Source organism: Nymphalis io, chromosome 18 (genome assembly GCF_905147045.1).
Source record: "Nymphalis io chromosome 18, ilAglIoxx1.1, whole genome shotgun sequence".
NCBI lineage: Eukaryota > Metazoa > Arthropoda > Insecta > Lepidoptera > Nymphalidae > Nymphalis > Nymphalis io.
Genome location: NC_065905.1, coordinates 10,868,187 through 10,888,434, shown reverse-complemented (window position 1 = coordinate 10,888,434; position 20,248 = coordinate 10,868,187). Strand labels below are relative to the sequence as shown.

The following is a 20,248-nucleotide window of genomic DNA, read 5'->3' as shown; positions in this document are numbered from 1 at the left end:
GCGTGACAAACTTCACATTTATAATATTAGTAAGGATACCACTAAAACATACATGTGTAGAATGCAGTCCTGCCATCGTTTATTACACGGAAGACCCCACACTGGTGTAGTTTCATGAAATAATTCCCTAACAGGAGACCAGACCGTTTCGAAGATTTTTTTGTTCGTGTTTTAATGTTCGTGTCTTGTTTATTTTTGTTTGACATTTCGTCGATGATGCATCCACCGTCTCACCGTGTGATTTGCCGTGTAATGGAACGAATATTTATAAACGCAACGAGAGAATTGTTATTATTAATCTAGAGTCTTTCAAAACAACTAAACGACAAGGTATACTTAACTCATACCCCTCTCCACACACGCGGGCGAGGCTGCGGGTGGAAACTATTGATTAATATAAATTTATGTTTCTGTGTTTATTTAGTATGTGTTTCTTAATCTCTAAAAACTTTGTACAAATGTCATTGGTTCTTATAAACCATCAAACAACATAGTTGCATGTGATGAAATTCTTTCGCCGGTTCTTCTCTAGTCTCGCTGTTTCTTTTCCAACCGGTAGTAGTTTCTAGTTTGACTATCAAAAGGCAAGCGTTGTGCTTCAATTTTAAATAAAATATTTTAATTTTGATAAGTGGCGAGTGAGTCGTAACAGATAATACATCCAATACGTATTTCATTTAATTCGATTAATAATATTAATCGTTCAATTAATTCATGAATATTCTTGTTTTAACATAACACCCGTTTAATATTATATTTTTTGTTTTTCGTGTCGTGATTATGCAATTAAAAATGATGCGTGTTCGATATATCGTTATGTAATGTAATTACATTATTTGTAATTAAACTATCACTTCGCAATACGCTTCTAGACGTTTACTTATCGAGTGTCTTTTTTTCATTTATTTTGATCTAGGTAATATCAAATGCGATATATATATATATATACTTAATACTATAAATTCAAAAGTAACTCGTGTCTGTCTGTTACGCTTTCACGACTAAACAACTGAACTTAATTTGATGAAATTTGGTATGAAGTAAACTCGAACCCCAAGGAAGGTAAGAGGGAGAAGGGAGAGGGGCTCCCCCTAACACGGTGGCGGAGCATCGGGTTAAAACTAGTCGATTATAATAGATGTGCTTATCAAAGATTTAAAGATCTCAATTAGTTTTTAAACTTTATAATCATCATAATATGATAATTATATGTTCCGATCAAAAATATTTTTTTATATTATAATTAAAAAAGTTTAAAAAGCTGATATAGCTCTTACCAACGCCCTTAGACATTGGCATTGTAAGAAATGTCAACCATCGCTTATATAGCCAATGCGCCACCAACCTTGGGAACTAAGATTTTATGTCCCTTGTGCCTGTAATTACACAGGCTCACTCTCCCTTCAAACCGGAATACAACAATACCAAGTACTGTTGTTTTGCGGTAGAATATCTTACGAGTGGGTGGTACCTACCCAGACGGGCTTGCACAAAGCCCTACCACCAGTAAATCTGATATTTCAAATTAAAAATACGACCTCATTCAACAAGGCATACTATATGTTATCATTCTATAAATTCATGTCGTTGTAAATTAATTAAGAACAGTAACGAATGCTTATCAAAATTGCCAACGTATTGTAAATTGTAAAGGCGTCGCGCTGTCATGTCCTATTAGAGACGCAATAAAGCCGGTCTAATGGCAACAATAAACAATCATCTAGGTATGTATCTGCTTGACAGTCAGGTATCATTATTTTCCTAACGCTAAGTAGACGAACTAGGTCAGTTGGTGACTGTAAGTCGGTTTATATTGGCGTGAAACCACTTGTATTAAATGAAATCGTGATTTTTTTTTTATTTGTTTTTAATTCGTTCTCCTATGCTTCACGAAGTTTCGTCGGAAAATCCCCTCGCTTAGGTAATCTCGCCTTGTAGACGTCAATTTGCATTAATATTTTATAGTAATACTGTATTTTATCTGTTTAAAAAATACCATTATCAAAAAATCAGTTAGTGAGTTCTCATGAAGTAGAATACAAATTATATAATATAAATAATAAAAATAAATGGAAGAATACAAATTAATATTATTGGGTTATAAAATTTTTGGAAACACAAATCTGTACCGTTTGTATGGGCTGCGTCCGAACCGACACCCGAAATGAAAACTAATATAGCAATGCATATTTTATATAGAAATATAATTGCAGTTATTCATTTACTCAGCTGTGACGTAAAAAATGATACCGTATCTTCGATGATGCCTCGCTTGGACACGTTCGTGACGTCGATTCTTAAAGGCAATCTAACATAATTACGTATAATACATTTACCACGTTAATTATAAACGGTGTATAGTGGTTTTGTATTTATGCTTTGTCTCTTTCTTTTAAATATTAAATTACTAATGACAGAAAGGGATAAATCGATATTTAACTATTCACCCGCATATCAGTTAAGCGAGCTACTGGTGGTAGGGCTTTGTGCAAGCTCGTCTGGGTAGGTAGGATGGTTAACATTTCTTACAATGCCAATGTCTAGGAGCGTTAGTGGCCACTCAACATCAGGTGGCCCATATGCTCGTCCGCCTACTTATATTATAAATAAAAAAAAAAACGATATCGTTATTTATTTAAATTAATTGTTTGAAAAGCAAAGGAGTAAGTACAGATTAATATAATTATGAGGGTAAGATATCATTTGGATCTCATTTTAATCACCACGTTGAAATGTAAACGATATCTCGCAACAACAATACAGTTGTCGGTTGTTGTGGAAATAGAGTGGGTCACTGTCGTTAATGTTTACACTGCGCGTGACAACAGTTAAACTTAAAAGTAACGAGTTTCCTTCAAACAAACTACGTTTTTCTATTAGGCCGTGTACGTTAATTCTTGGCATTATTATTTCTAACTTTCATATTCTCCATGTTTACTTTTCATTTTATTATAGTATTTATAAATAGTCTAGGTGGAAACGTTCACACAAAATGTTTTACTTATATCGTTATTTTTGAATTAGTTATTAAACCGTAGGAGTTAGTTATTAAACCTTATAATTAATGAGAAAAATTATCGCCTTTATTCGCCATTAAATATATTTTTGTTTCAATTATTGACATGCCTTAAGATATTGAAAATGTTTTTAGAAACTTATTCCACCACGCCCTCCCACAATAGGTTGGTATATAATAAAGGTAATAGGTTGACAGATTTACATTCGGTACATGCATGTTTCAACAAAAAAACTCCGCACCATATAAACCCATGAACATCATATAAACATATAAACACTGTTTGCCCGAATGTGAATCTACTACCTGACCGAAAATTCACGTACTCAATCTACTTTGCTATCTCGGCACGTTTAAAATATTTAAAAAAAAAAAAATTATATTCAAATTGAAGATCACAAGACTTATGTCAAAGTTTCGATTGCATTATATCATAATGTATGTAGTGGGTAGGTACCACCCACTCATCAGATATTCTACCGCAAAACAGCAATACTTGATATTGTTGTGTTCCGGTTTGAAGGGTGAGTGAGCCAGTGTAATTACAGGCACAAGGGACATAAAATCTTAGTTCCCAAGGTTGGTGGCACATTGGCTATAAGCGATGGTTGACATTTCTTACAATGCCAATGTCTAAGGGCGTTTGGTGACCACTTACCATCAGGTGGCCCATATGCTCGTCCACCTTCCTATTCTATAAAAAAAAAAATATATATTTCTAACCATTTGTGAAATTGTGAGTAATAATTTCTTTTAATCATCTTTAAAATATTTAAGACGAAATCAAACCGAATAGCGATCTACCTCTCTCGTCGTTAAAAGAAAATTATTGATATTCAATTTACGTAATCGAAAATTATGATAAAGTAATTTTAAATCGAGATTAATTTCAACGAAATGAAAGTCAATGACCGAATCAGACCGGAGCAGACGAAACGAAGAATCGTTAATATATTCATATACGGCAATTATATGTTACAAAATAAATACATAAGTTGTAATCGCGTTTCGTTATATAAGTGATTATTTTAAGGTTGTGCGTGTTTGAGAAGAAATTATAAAAAAATGTTACGTTCGCTATGGCTACGTTTATTAGGTAATATGATCGTGCGTTTCGATTGAGTCATTTTGATGATAACCGACATTACTAATGCTGAGTAAATATGTACACAATAATTATTTAGTACATAGCAAAATTGTCTCTTATGTTTACGTGGTTTTCTTCTGTAATTCTGAAATGTAATATTATATATACTTTTGCATTGATAACTACTAGTATGTAAGATGTTTTCCCTCGTTACATAACTTATTCTGTAATGGAGAACCGCTCTCCAGGACTAGCTAACTCCACAGGGGATATTATAAATTAACACCTATGTTTGCAAACACAGGTGTCTGGTGGGTTTCTCTTTCCTCCCTCCCATTATCCGATGGTTTGGTAATTTGACACGAGATCAGACACAGGACTTTATGCTTCCTAATACATGGGCGTCTATTACGACTTCCTAATTCCCGCTGCTGCTGAAAATTTCTTTGATTTAAATCGATTCGATTTTAATCTTCAGCGTTATAAGCTAACTACTAAACCGACGGTGCGATTCGCTATTCATTCGCTACTTAATAATAATTTCATAAATCGAAATATATAAGAACATGTATTTATAGTTTATCTATTGTTTTAGATCATGTTTCGAGGCGGAGTGGTGGGCGAGCTGGACGCGCGTCGGGACGCCGCGCTTGCTCGCGTGCTCGTGCGTCTCCAAGCAAGGGCGCGTGGTCTCCTCGCCCGTCGACGCGCGCAGAGATTGCGCACACAACATACAGCTGCCAGGTATGTGGACACGAACGCTCAACTAACAATTATACTTACCTATAACGTTCCTTATATGTTATTGTTTTAAAATTACATCTTTTATTAAATACATATTTTTTCCTATTCAATTTAGTAAGTTTTAATATGGGGACGTCGTTAGTCTAAGGCAGCTGTACTCAAACTGCGGCCCGCCGAGCTTTTGTGGTTGGCCCACCTAATGTTATTTTATTTTCAACTATTTTAAATTTTAAAGGTTTTGGATTGACACCTAAATAATTTGAATTAAACAACTGCTTGTGACATACGGATACTGCAAAGTGTTTATGTACGCGATAAATCCGTTCATAGTTACTTAACAGGTGTTTGTGGCCCCTATAAAGAAAAGTTTGAGTATGGCTGGTATAAGGGTTCAGGATCGAACCTGCAAGCTATACATCTCTAGACGACTCGCGTGTACCGCTTAGCTATTGTGGTTTAAAATTAATATAGAGATAGACATTATAAACAATGATAACTATATATTGGATAGAAATAAAAAGACCCTAAGGGTAAAATGCAGCAACTCAACGTGCGATTAGAAGGTTCGGACCTCCAATGTTTATCTATAATAGTTATCATCCATTGGGTAACACACTATCAGTCTATATCTAGAGTGTGTAACGCAGATGCGTGCAACGCAACGTGCGTGCGTTCCTCGCGGTGCGTGATTGGCCGTGGTGGCGTCTGCTCGTACGCGTCACGCCGCTCCTTGCCGTGCATCGCACTGAGCACCGTCTAAAGCAAGCACAGGTAAGATATTCAAATTAATACTAATTCTAGTTATTTTGGATGGAATTGAATGAGGTCACCCCATCATGTGATACTATTTATTATGTTGGGAAACCGAAATCAAACCAACAAAAGCATTCCCAAACTCGGCGCTAAATGCTTGACCGTAAAAGTCTGATTTTGCAGTGTAATACATACACTCAACGCTCTCCAAATAAGTGGGATATTGGCAAGCTAATTATAATGATGACGATGGCTTATTTGAACCTTTACTTTTTCATCCTGAATGGATGAATACAACATGACTTGTACTTGAAATTGGGCAATTTCAAAGACTGGTAGCGACCATATCTGACGGCACGTTTGCTGCAATTTGTCTAATAAAAATATAATTAAGTAACAATTTGAAATAAATACATAGCTTCATTTACAAAAATGTTTGTATAGTAAAAATAATTAAAAATTTATAAACGTAATATTATGTAACTAAAAGCCAGCACGTGAAACAATGGCTCACTTAGTTTTGAAATTTAGTGGTCGCACTAGTTTGGTATATTATATATACTATATACATATGTGATATATAAACGACACAAACCTACTTACATCACTCACTGCTCATGTTGCTGGAAGAAATTAATAAAATCATTATTTAATATTATATATAAAATGTGAAAGTGAGTTTGTTTATTTGTTATGCTTTCACGTCTTAACTACACAACTGATCATCAAGAAATTTTGCATACACTTCATCAGGGGTGCGAAAAAAGACATACCGTACTTAACACCCCCCCCCCCCCTTCCTTTCTGGCCTGCGAAGCCGCAAGCGGAAACTACATAGTAAGATATAATCTTGATTATCGTGAGACTCACGAAATCATTGACACTGTATAAAAACTCTGACTCGAGACCATCTATACACCGTTTAATCTACCACAGACAGACAATTATATTATTGTCTGTACTTCCGGTAGCCTGTTTGATTTATTCCACGATCAGTACCCCAACTTCATTGTAAATTCGAAATAAGAATTAAAAGTGACATTTAGGAGAAATACAACTTTGTTCATTCAGAAAAGTTACGTATTCGAACTCAAATTCGACCTTAACATTTTACCCTTATCGCTCCCAAACAAGTTTTGCTTCAAAAGTAATAATTTTGATAAATTTTATTTTACTTTAAATAGCACTTAAATATATGTGGGTTATCGCCACTAAAAGAAAAATGTCGTATGTTAAATTTTAGTAAGTACTAAAAATACAAATGTGTTTAGTTATGAAATTATTACTGTAAAACTTTTTTTTATATAATAATTTATCGTGGACAGCGAATAAGAATATTTTTCTATTTTATAAAAAAATATTAACAGTAGTAATTATTACTACAATTGAAATTGGAGCGGTGTGACGTAATAAACTCACAAACCTTATCACGTGGAGGCATTTGGAACCATTTAGAAGTTTACAGACCGCTTTATTTTTGTTAGGTTTACATACGACCCCTTGCTGCAATAGCATTCCCGTTGCAACCTCGTCTTAATGATTTTTCAATGTAGACACGGTAAACGAAATGTTTCTCAGAATTATGATTTTTTAATGTCAATTCGGTTCTTGTTTCGCATCATTGGTTTCAATGTAAATGCTCCCCGTCGTGACGTGTCGCTGCAACGGTCGCGCACCTAGCGATGTCTCCTTAAATTAAATCGAATCGAAATATATCTGCTAACTAAATCTTTGAATTTGTTTGTAAGCTAACCGACTTACGCTTAAAATATTCTCCTTGCTAAAATTGTTTACCAATTATATGTAGGTATAGAAGTGGATACTGCAACCGACCCCCGATTTATGCCTAGGCTCGGTCTAAGGATCCGGCACTTAGGACCATGCAAAAATATTATAATTTTATTTTTCAAATCTCTTCGTAATGGGAAAGTCAAATGTCAGATTGCCTAAGAGATTTATTTTCTAAGTCCGGAAACCGGAAAGAACAAACAAATGAAACTTATCTCTTTTATCTAGGTAGACTCTTACAAGCACTTTTGTATCGTCGTTTTCAAAGATTACATTAAATTTAAAGTTATCGCTCATTCGAAATGTACTTTGTATCGAGAAGAACCGGCAAGAACTGAGTAAAAACTCTTTTCCGAAAATTAATTAGATAGGTATTTAAATCAAGTGATTATTTATCCTGTCCAAATGTCCGACTTGTTACATAATTATGGTTATAATTATGATACTATTAAATTGCTGCTGTATGCCTATTACGAAAATCGCACGTGCATAATAAACTAATAAAGCCCCTATAAACGTATCTGTAATGAGTACATGTCCGATAGTCGCTATTACGTGATTAGGTGAAATAATTAAAACACCGTTTCATAAACTATTACTGGCGACCCCCTAACTATTATTTTAATTATTTTTTATTACCGTAACTTGAAACGGGAAGTAATCATTATTGGTCTATTAAATTTAAATAATTTCATCAAATTTACGCCTCTCGTGACGTAGACGTTCAATCTGCGTGAACATCGTATGTAAAAATATTTTATTTATAAGATAATTAACTACCCGCCCCGGCTTTGACTGTAAAAAAAAAAACTACCGTCGACGGGAAATAAATACCTCAGATCTAAAAAGAACCAGCGAACGAAGCTCATCGGGACTCGCGCAACAATTGTTGCTTACTGCGTACAGTTATATTTATATTTTAAACAGTGTAAAGACGATCGTTTCATTCCCATATAGATTGCATACATTATAACACTCCGCACGCTTCGCCTTAGTCGGGTAATAAATATTTACAATACTAGCTACAACGAAAATTCCTTGTATAGAGGGATATTATTCAATGCGTTCACGCATCGTTCTTCGGATTGATTTAAAGCTTTGTATTATAGTAGTGTTACTGGTGATTGAAGATTACTGTCAAAGACATACAGTATATGGCGCGGTGTCGTATTGAATTACGGATTATATATTTTATAGGATAAAAAAATAATGTCGCTCTCAAAACTTTTACTACTCTTTTTCAGAAGTGAAGTTTTTAAAAAGAATCAAATACATTACATATAAAAATTAAATACGCGTCGAACTGTCGTATATAATCTTTTATATTTAAGTACTTACTTTATACTTTATTGTACACCACAAATATTAAAAATTAAAAAAAAATACGTAATAAATAATTCGGCTAAAAACGGAAAAAAAATTAAGCTAGATTTCTCTATTTAAAAATAAAAAGTAATTGTATCCGTGTGCCTATCAATCATTTAATCAAATTATAAAAAAAAAAATCAATGAAACATCGTCACCTTACCATATTACCATATAATATCAGGCTAAGATTAAATTAGAAATGTTAATCGCGCCGTAGAGTCAGCAAAAAAATAAAAATTACTTTTTTGCTGATTAAAATATAAATATTTAGATTAAATAGCTTAGTACGTATTTATAACTGCATTTATATCAGGACCATTTTTTTCATTACACAAAATCCTATATATACAATCATGGTATCTATTTAGGAAGTTTTATATTAAAAGCGAAAGTTGATCATGTTAAAAATTGACAAAAAATGTGTTTCGCGGAACGAATTCGAAAAAAAAACGAAATACTTACATACATTTTGTAACATACATATTTCGTTACATAACTGGCTGGCAAAACTCTCTTATGTTTGAGGAGGTGTAACCTAATTCAACAACTGATCTACCGCCAATTGCGTTATAATATGTATTCCACGTATATAATTATGTGTTATAAAAATACAAATGCATATTCATTAATGAAATTTAAAATAGCGAAGTAAATATTTTTATTTTATTTATAACATAAATCTTGTATACGCGTAATTTAAACGTTTAATAAAAAAAACTAGAAAAACATGTCGATCTACATTGACTATGTAAGCGATGAATGCTACATATATATGTAGCATTCATCGCTTACATAGCCAATGCGCCACCAACCTTGGAACCTAAGATGTTATGTCCCTTGTGCTTGTAATTACACTGGCTCACTCACCCTTCAAACCGGAACACAACAAGACTAAGTACTGCTGTTTTGCGGTAAAATATCTGATGAGTGGGTGGTACCTACCCAGACGAGCTTGCACAAAGCCCTACCACCAGTTCAATATAATGAAAAAACATATTGTAAAATTTAAAACTTTGTGTACAATAAATAATATTACTATTATCAAATCAATCATGTAAATTCTACAGAGACAATAATATAATCGTTTTACGAGTATACTCGTATATATGTGTGTTACACACACATACGTGTGCATGTATCCCGTTTCCATACAAAGTAAGCAAAAGTAATTACTCCGAATGTAATTGTAAACGAAATCGCCCGTACGCAACAAAACTTGAGTTACAACATGCAACTATAGTTTATAAACGATTACGTACAAAATGCATACACGTGAGTTCAAATCTGTGCAGCTCACGGTACCAATATCCAATAATAATTACGCTAATACTTTCTCCGTGAGTTTTTTTCGCATTGCAAGAAAACCAGTCGGCGCGAGTGGAATGTTACTCGTTATGCGGACGTAGTCTCGAATCAACGTTAAATTACGTAATGTTCTCTACCGCGATGGATAGACGAGTAGACTATCTACGGGTACGGGTAGACCATCTGCGGTATTTGTCGCCGTTTCATGCCCGGAAAGCTAAATAACATATTAGCGCGTTTCTAGCGCGACACCGTTTGTCCTATCTGATAAACTTATATAAAGATTTGGTGTGCTTAAAATATTTTAACCGTAACCGTAACAGCCTGTGAATGTCCCACTGCTGGGCTAAAGGCCTCCTCTCCTCTTTTTGAGGAGAAGGTTTGGAGCTTATTCCACCAAGCTGCTCCAAATGCGGGTTGGTAGAATTCACATGTGGCAGAATTTCAGTGAAATAAGACACATGCAGGTTTCCTCACGATGTTTTCCTTCACCGTAAAGCACGAGATGAATTATAATCACAAATAAAGCACACGAAAATTCAGTGGTGCTTGCCCGGGTTTGAACCCACGATCATCGGTTAAGATTCACGCGTTCTTACCACCGGGCCATCTCGGCTTAAAATATTTTATAAAAAAAAAATATTTTAATATAAAAAAAAAACAAATATGTATGTTTAAAATTGTATTGGTTTTAAAAATAAGCACAATTAGTATATCGTCTTTATTTTTTTTAGAGTTCATGATTGAAATATATTCCAATTTATAAACTTTATTGTTCCCAATATATATATTTATTTATTTGGGAAACATACAGCATAATATAATCCATAAACATTTGGTAACAAAATTTAATAAAATTTAGTCTCACATAAGTCAACAAAGCTTCCACTTTTACATTCAAACATGGAGTGAACCTAACAATAACAAGTTATTTAACAATTAATTAAAATATATAGTCAAGTATTTAAAATGTAATTTAAAACGCAGAACAAATATAATCAAAAACAATTCGTTAAAAGCGTTCAAAAGCCGATTACAGCGATCTTTTCCAGCTTATATCTGTAGAAACATAACTATAACAAATAGCAAAGTGCAGACGGCAGAAAACACTACAAACAAAACAAAACAACAAAATAAATCCTAAATCTATTAATGTTTTTCTATTTACTATAAACGTAACACGCCCTTATTAAGAGAGTACGTTACAACTACGCATCGATATGTCGAAATAAATGCGCTCAAAAGTTCCATACTTATCCGGAGGTTATCTCGTGACCGAGTTTCATTCATACAACATGAACACTTCCTGCTTCTAGAAAATATTTCAACAAGAGGTCGCTGACCCTTGATCAAAGCGTAATCAACGCGATCAAGTCTGTGATAGAGGGAGAGACGATTCGAATGCAGCCTCCGTAATGACTCATTGTCTTCAAATACTAAGAACTGACTTTTAATAAAAACTTACAAAATGATTAACGTCATCCTAAGTTAATAATGAGTGATGATAAATATTACAATTATAATCCGTGGGAACGCTTTAAATGGCGAAGATTTAATTTAGATTCTTAATTGAATTTAAAATTCTATTGAATACTAGCAGTTCGCGCCGGATTAATTATATGTTTTTATATTATATATGTCTATTTAATATAATCTTAGTGAAGACTAAGTACCCTCTTCCTCATACTATATACATATACCCATGTGTATGGCGTGTATATCACGACATACACACACATACACGTGGTAAGTTTTCTTCTATAAACAATTTCTCGTTGCAATTAAATTTTGATTTTCCTTTTTTTCTATAGTTTGTTTGTTTCTATTACTTGTTCGAAACAACTCGGGCACTTTTCCTGTCTGTCTAGTTTTATGATTTCTTAAACATTTCGATTTTATCGATAATATTAAAAAACCTTCAGGTTCTGGACGACCGAACTTTAAACTTTACCTTTTAGTAAAGAATCTTACAGTTCACTTATAAAATGAGCAATACATTTTAAATAATATACATAGTTACAATGGTAAAATCTGTGGCAGTCCAAGTACATACTTCTTATTTTATAATCAAAAAACGATTACATTTGATAAATTTACTAGAATTATTATAAAACAATATCCTCACTAATATTATAAATGCGTTTACTTGTTACGCTTTTACGTCTGAACTACTGAACTGATCATTATGAAATTTTAAACACATAAACTACCTAATACGCCCTTATTCGCGGGCGAGGTCTCGGGCGGAAACTAGTGTTCATATAATAATGAAATGTAATCAATATTGACTTGACACTCGCTACAAAGTAAGCACTTAGGTCTAGCCGCAAGTAACAAACGGGTAGGCATTAGCGGTGTAAGTTAACATCGGCTCACAGCTCATTTCCTGCTTAACGAGCTTATGAGAACAAATTGATCTTGTGAATTGATTACAGAATCCATTATTTACGTTGATGTTACTTTTTATATAAAGCTATGGCCTTACTTATAAACTTTGTTTAGCAGGTGATTAGTTCGTGTGTCTTCTAGCAAATAATAATAATATAATAATATCCTGGGACATTATTCACATACGGCCATCTGATCCCAAACTAAGCAGAGCTTGTACTATGGAAATCAGACACTGATATACTACGTATACTTCTTTTCTTTTGTAAATAAATACTTATATAGATAATTACATCCAGACTCACGACAACAATCGAATCTACAACCTTCGGCGTGAAAGGCAGCCAACTACAACTACCCACCACGCCAACCGGCCTGTCAAATTTTCTTTCATTATTGACTTGACATTTGATCTGTGTTTAACTAAAGAGTCGCCAAGTAACGTTTATAAATAAGGTCCATAGTGTTTACTTTAATCGCTGTTCAAAATAATATCTCGATCTAGCGAATTAAATTTCAAGAAAGTATTTAACTTACTTAAAAGCCTGTCTGTCTGTATTATAACAAATGAAAACAGTCTTCTTTTATAGAATAGGAAGGCGGACGAGCATATGGGCCACATGATGGTAAGTGGTCACCAACGTCCTTAGACATTAGCATTGTAAGAAATGTCAACCATCGCTTACATAGCCAATGCGCCACCAACCTTGGGAACTAAGATTTTATGTCCCTTGTGCCTGTTATCACATTGGCTCACTCACCCTTCAAACCGGAATACAACAATATCAAGCACTGCTGTTTTGCGGTAGAATATCTGACCAGTGGGTGGTACCTACCCAGACGAGCTTGCACAAAGCCCTACTACCAGTGCACAAAGCCCTACCACCAGTAGAAATAAAATTTAATATAGTTAAAAACAGTTAGACAGTATAAAAACTTAAAACATGCAGTATTTATATTTAAAAAGTAAGAAATAAATATTGTAACAACTAATAGAAAAGCAGTTGCAACTTGATAATGCTGAGAGGGCCCTGTGATTAGAACACGTAATTCTTAATCGACGATCGTGGGTTTATACCCAGGCAAGCACCACCACAAAATTTGCCATGTGTGTATCCACGAACTAGCTTTGAAGCAGCGTGGTGGAAAAAGCTTCAAATGTTCATCTCAAATTCACAGGCTATTACGTCACGTTCTTCAAGTACATAATGACTCGATATTTAGGACTTGTTCTGGCTCATCTGAGCGAATATCTCTCACTCATGCTGATGCAGTGGAATTACAGGCATCATAGATAGAACATCTCAGGCCTCATGTTTGACGTCGAATTGATAGTTCTAAAGAGTTTTCGCTCAACAAGTAACGTTCGTAACTTGTTACAAATAAATAATTATGTACTAGTAGGGAATAACCACTTTTTATCTCAATAGAACAAGTGGATTGGACGCCATACGAGCGTAATTATTTCATTGATTTATGTATTTATAATTACATCTAGCGAAGTCCCGGACTCCTGAGCTAGTTCGAAACCTGAAACCCGTTTATTTATTAAAACAGGCTCACCAACTAGGTAACTAAATTATACTCAATTCTTTGATTTCTTATTATTAGTTTACTGAATCTAAAATGTTGAAATTAGTTACAATTTTAAATTTGCACTATGACAATCTAAAATTTCTGCTTCATTTTATCATTATCATCTATACAATCAATGCTTTGTGCAAGCTCGTCTGAACAGCAGTACAAGTATTGCTTTGTTTCAGTTTGAAGGGTGAGTGAGTCAGTATAACTACAGGTGCACGGTACATAACACCTTAGCACCCAAGTTTGGTGGCGCATTGGTAATGTAAGAAAAGGTTATATTTCCTAAGGCGCCAATTTCTATGGGCAATGGTGACCACTTTCCATCAGGTGTCCCATTTGCACGTTCGAATAACTACTTCATAAAAAAAAATTACTATTCTCTTAAGCTGAAGAGCCGAGTTTGTTTTTTCGAACACGCTAATGTTTTTTATATCTGTTTTTATGTTTAATTATTATCACCCACGCGGTTGAAACCGTGCGAGGTGCCTTGTCTCTACACATATCATAAATGCGAAAGTAACTCCGTCTGTTTGTTACGTTTTCGGCTAAACCATCAAACCGATTTTGATGAAATTCAGTTTGAAGCATGCTTGAAACCAAAGCAAGGACATAGGCTACTTTGTATATCTACACCAGCTCCTGCCCATAACACGCGGGCGAAGCCGCGGTCAAACACTAGTATATTACTTAAGTATGAAGTAAAAGATAATACAGATCTATGTCACCAACTATTACAAATAGTAAATAAACGATAATGCATTAACATATTAATACGACATGACTATTTATGCTTCATTTAAGCCGACAAGTAAAACGTACACATGTTTATGCGATAACCGTAATAAGTACTTACATAATATATTTCTGTTATGGCACATAACGTTTTATGTGAATATTATTCTATGTGTGCTAAGCTTGATTTGTACGTTTAAAATAAAGTACAGTAACAACCTGTAAATGTCCCACTGCTGGGCTAAGGCTTCCTCTCCGTTTTTGACGAGAAGGTTTGGAGCTTATTCTACCACGCTGCTCCAATGCGGGTTGGTGGAATACACATGTGGCAGAATTTCGGTGAAAATAGACACAAGCAAGGTTTCCTCACGATGTTTTTCTTTATCAAAAAGCACGAGATGAATTATAAACAAAAAATAAGCACATGAAAATTCAGAGGTGCTTGCCCGGGTTTGAACCCACGTTCATCGGTTAAGATATCTCGATATCTCGGCTTTTTACTTTTAAAATACCAATGTATATTAATTACGAAATCTTAGTGTTCGTATCAATCAGTTCCCGAAGTACTGTAGGGCTATTCTGTAAGAACAAACTCGAAACACACCGCAGAAAGCGATCGTGAAATGTCAGAAAGTGACATGCAACATTGACCGTTATAATTATAACATTTTCAGAATACAAGGATCAAAATAGTATGTCACCGTAAGTCGGTTGTCAACATTTCAGTTGAATGAGTTCTTACACGCACTGCTAAGTGCAAATCAAAGTTGGATTTATACTATTATTTTTTTTTTTTTTTTTTTTATATCGCCGGGAGGGCAAATGACTCTACTCCACCTGATGGTAAGTGGTAGTAGAGTCCAAACGCGACGACGGCCAGTACAGACGGGAAAAACGTTCTGCACTAGCCGCCTTCGCCTTGCCAGCCCGCAAGATGCCTCTTCACGCCTCGTTTGAAGGAACCCGGGTTGTAAGAGGAGGGGAATACGTGAGCTGGTAAGGAATTCCATTTTTTGGAAGTGCGACAAAGAAAGGAGTTGCCAAATTTCTTTGTTCGCGATGGAATTGATGTCACAGTTAGGCGGTGACATCGAGAACCAGCTCGCGTGGACTTAAGAAGGAAGGGGGAAGCAGGAATTAGAGAGAATAATTCCTCAGAGCACTCGCCGTGATACAGTCGATAGAAAGCGCTCAGTGCTGCTATCTCACGACGCAATTGTAAAGGTTCAAGGGTGTTTGTGACCTTTACGTCGCCAATAATGCGTACGGCACGTCGCTGCAACCGGTCCAAGGCCTCAAGTAGGTACTTAGCGGAGCCATCCCAAAGGTGCGAGCAATATTCCACGCAAGACCGTACCTGTGTTTTGTACAGCAGGCACAGTTGTTGTGGCGTGAAAAAGCGCCGCACCTTGTTCAGAACTCCGAGTTTCCGTGAAGCTGTTTTTATAACAGCCTCGATGTAATCCCTTGGACTAAGGTCGCAGCGAACGTCAATCCCCAGCATGGCGATTTTGCTTTGCATCACCAGCGGAGTACCACAGAGGGAGGGAAGAGGGGAAAATGTTGACTTTTTCGCCGTGAGAGCGCATACCTGTGTTTTCTTGGCATTAAACTCAACAAGATTATCAGAGCCCCATTTGGCGATGAGATCTAACGTCCTATCGAGTTCAATGACAAGATTCTCCCGCCTCTCCTCAGTTTCCGCCCGCCCAGCCACTGCGCGTCCGTGGTATCCACCATGCACTGTACTATCATCTGCATAGCAATGTATGTTCCCAAGGGAGAGCATATCATTGATATGCAAAAGAAAGAGTGTGGGAGATAGCACAGATCCCTGGGGGACCCCAGCATTCACTACATAGAATTGTGAAGCGCAACCATCTACTAAAACACGAAGGCTACGCTTGTGTAGGAAGCTGGCAATCCAGGTGCATAGCTGAGCAGGCAGACCATATGCCGGTAGCTTGGAGAGAAGACTTCTGTGCCAGACCCTGTCGAAAGCCTTGGAGATATCGAGGCTGACAGCCAACGATTCTCCATGCTTGTCGATAGCTTCACCCCAGAGGTGTGTTACGTACGCTAGAAGATCACCTGTGGACCGTTTTGGTCGAAACCCGTACTGACGATCATTAATTAGACAGTGATCTTCTAGGTAATGGATCAGTTGGTTGTTTAAAATCCGTTCCATCACCTTACAAAGTACTGAGGTGATAGCTATTGGCCGATAATTTGCCGGGTCAGACCGATCCCCTTTTTTGGGAACCGCTTGCACATTAGCTCTTCTCCAAGCCTCCGGCACACTTCCCGAAGAGAGAGAAAGTTGGAACAGGCGCGTTAACACAGGAGACAGCTCCGCTGCGCACTTCTTCAGCACTATGGCTGGTATTCCATCGGGACCGCTAGCTTTCCGTACATCAAGTGATTGCAGCTCCGCACGCACATCACGTTGCCTGATTTTAATGTCAGGCATCGTATGGCCACATGCAGGTATTGTAGGTGGCAGTGCACTACAATCATCGATGACGGAATTGTCGGCAAAGAGTTTAGCCAGGAGATCAGCTTGCTCTTGCGGACTGTGAGCTAGCGATCCGTCCGGATTTCTGAGCGGTGGCAGCGAAGGTTGGCAGAAATTGTTTTGCACAGACTTGGTCAGACGCCAGAAGCTACGGGAGCCCCTAGGATGCGAAACAAGGTCATGACCAATCTGTACAATGCGCTGTGCATCCGCTCTCGTGTATGCCTTTCTACAGGACTTGGAATTTTTATTATAGTTTGCTTTCAGTGAGTCAATGTTAGATGCCCCGCTAATGCAGCCGTTGATCCACTTGCGATATGCCGCCTGCTTAGCTGATACAGCATCGGCACATTCACGAGTGAACCAACGGTTACGCGTACTCCTACTGACGAGATCTGAGCTAGGAATGTAGTATTCCATTCCCAGCATGATCTCGCCAGCAACAGCAGCGGCACTAGCTGTCGGGTCATTCCCACTGAAGCAACGTTCCTTCCAAGGGACCGACGCATAGTAATCGCGCATACCGTCCCAATCCGCCGACTTATAGTGCCAAACGCGACGTTTGCATACCGCTAGTGGCGGCAGCTTGGCCTGTGGCACTCTGGTAGAAATAAGGCTGTGATCCGAAGAGCCAAGAGGAGCCTGAACCACAACCTGATATTCCACCGGGTGAGAAGTCAGCAGAAGGTCCAGTAGAGAAGGTGCTTGCCCATCAATGTCTGGGATCCTGGTGGGCTGATCAACCAGTTGGGTCAAGTCATGTGTGAGAGCAAAAGCATGAGCAGTCCTTCCAGCATGGTCAGTTTGAGGGATTTCAACCAGGATTCGTGGTGAGCATTAAAGTCCCCCAAAAACACCAATTCCGCGTTAGGAAATTGCTCTTGCGCAGCATCTGCCACCCGACTAAGATGGTCAAATAGTCGGCTTGTCTCCAAGTCACCATTGTGGGATCTGTAGAGGCACACGTAGACTCGGCTCTGACGAACCAGGTCCACACGTACCACCAACATGGAGAAGGAGGGGTCCTCCAAGCAGCGCAGTCGGTGACAGCAAACATCCGTCCTGACGAACAAGCATACTCCGGCTTTCGCTTTGAAGGATTCTTCAAGCGTGTAGCCGGGATAATTAAGGTAGCTGGTATCGGCAGGACGGAGTATTTGTGTCTCCGTGAGAAACAACATTGCTGGCCGTGCTGTCTCGAGATGGTGGTGGACAGCGTTGAGGTTAGTGTGGAGTCCTCGGATGTTAGAGAACTCGACCTCAAACAGCGAGGGTATGGTGGGGGTGAGCACCGCTGTACGACCGTTATTTCTTTTTTGTTGCGCCATTTGGGAGAAATTAAATGGAAAAGAGACGTGAAGCGAGCGATGTATTGCCACGATAGGGATGGGCAAAGTGTGGAGGCGTGTTTCCCCAAGTGGTTGCCAAAAGGAAAAATACACTGACCCGCCGGACGGAAGGGCCCCCGAACCCCCCCGGAAGTGGCCGCCGGGACCCCACCTACCGGTCACCAACCGGCACGACGGTCCACCCCGAGATTATGCGTGGCCTGGTGGGGCAGCCTCACGAGCTGGTTAGGCACGCTCGGGCCCCTGTACTATGCCACGGGCGGCCAGCGGAACAGCCGTTTCTTCGGGTCTCCCTGACCGGCAGGTCAATACAGTTTCCCCCGGCATTGGTTCAACAGCCGTCTCCAACCGGACCAACACCCATCGCGGCAATACTCGCTCGGGCTCTGGCTGTACGCTGGCTGACCTCGAAACGCGGCTGCAAGCCACTTCACGAGTTTTTCACCATGCGTACGGTGGTAACAAGCCAGGCGGATGTTAGCATCCTACCACCAGATGAGCAGATGGTCGCTCAGATACCCCTTAGTCGCCTCTTACGACACCCATGGGAAAGAGAGGGGCAGTGAAATGTATTCTTTCTCCGTCACTGCACGGATAAAATTATACTACTAATAGGCTTCTATGTAAATAGCTTATGTTCAGTGGTGGAATAAGTGACGCGTGGATGATACCACTCCAGAAAACACTTCCAAAATAAGGTGACTTCAACAAATAATTGATATGCTTGCCCAATAGAGCTTGGCGAAAATCATCGAATCCGATATACTAACGAAATCAAAATTTCTATTTGATATTTGCTCAATCTATATTTTGTTTTATTACAAATGTATTAATAATAAATATAGTAAAATAGATGAAGCAGAAATCATTTAAGTAATATTATATCCAATGTTTTTGAATAATATCAGACTTTGAACCCCGGTGCTTTGATTGAGCGCCACTTATTAAAATCAATCAAAATATGTATACCTTATTCGAGTAGGTCATACGTACACGATTAGTAACCACCATATCGGAATGTAGATTCTACCTACAAGAATCGATAAGAAAATCAATAGATACTATTTTTCACCAATTAAATTATAATGTTCATAAAATTCTGCATGAATATTAAGTAATACCAACCAACTTCAATCTCTTTATAAACTATTCTGTTCCGTTATAACATTTAAAATAATTGTTAACTGCCTCGTTGGTCTGGTGGCTTGATGCAAGGCCGCAGACCCGGAGGTCCTGGATTCAATTCCCAGGTCGGTCCCATAAAAAGTTTTTGGGTTTTTCCGTCAAAAAATTCGCAGTAGCAGCCCGGAGTCTGGAAGTTGGAAGTGTGTACATTCCCGTGCCTCGGAAAGCACGTAAAGCCGTTGGTCCTGCGCCTGAAATCTTCCCGGTCGTGTCGGATTGCCGTCCCATCGGATTATGAGAGTGAGGGAATAGAGAGTGCACCTGTGTTTGCGCACACACTTGTGCACTATAATACCTCCTACGTAGTTGGCTAATCTCCCTTGAGATTGGCCGCCGTGGCCGAAATCGGTCTAGAGGACATTATTATTATTTTTAAACTAATTGTTAATACTTTTCTCAATTATAAATCGTCGAAGAACTAGGAATAGATCGTT

General features: G+C 37.6%; 1 protein-coding gene across 2 annotated transcripts in view; it reads left to right on the top strand.

Annotated features, from left to right (window-relative positions):
- Window positions 1–20,248, top strand: part of LOC126775334 (unconventional myosin-XVIIIa) — a 240,144-nt gene that overhangs the window by 184,415 nt on the left and 35,481 nt on the right. For both annotated transcript variants that reach the window (XM_050497182.1, XM_050497183.1), the window contains 2 exons: window positions 4,699–4,847; window positions 5,495–5,618. In XM_050497182.1, the coding sequence (XP_050353139.1) occupies window positions 4,699–4,847; window positions 5,495–5,618 (273 nt within the window). The remainder of the gene's footprint in view (window positions 1–4,698; window positions 4,848–5,494; window positions 5,619–20,248) is intronic.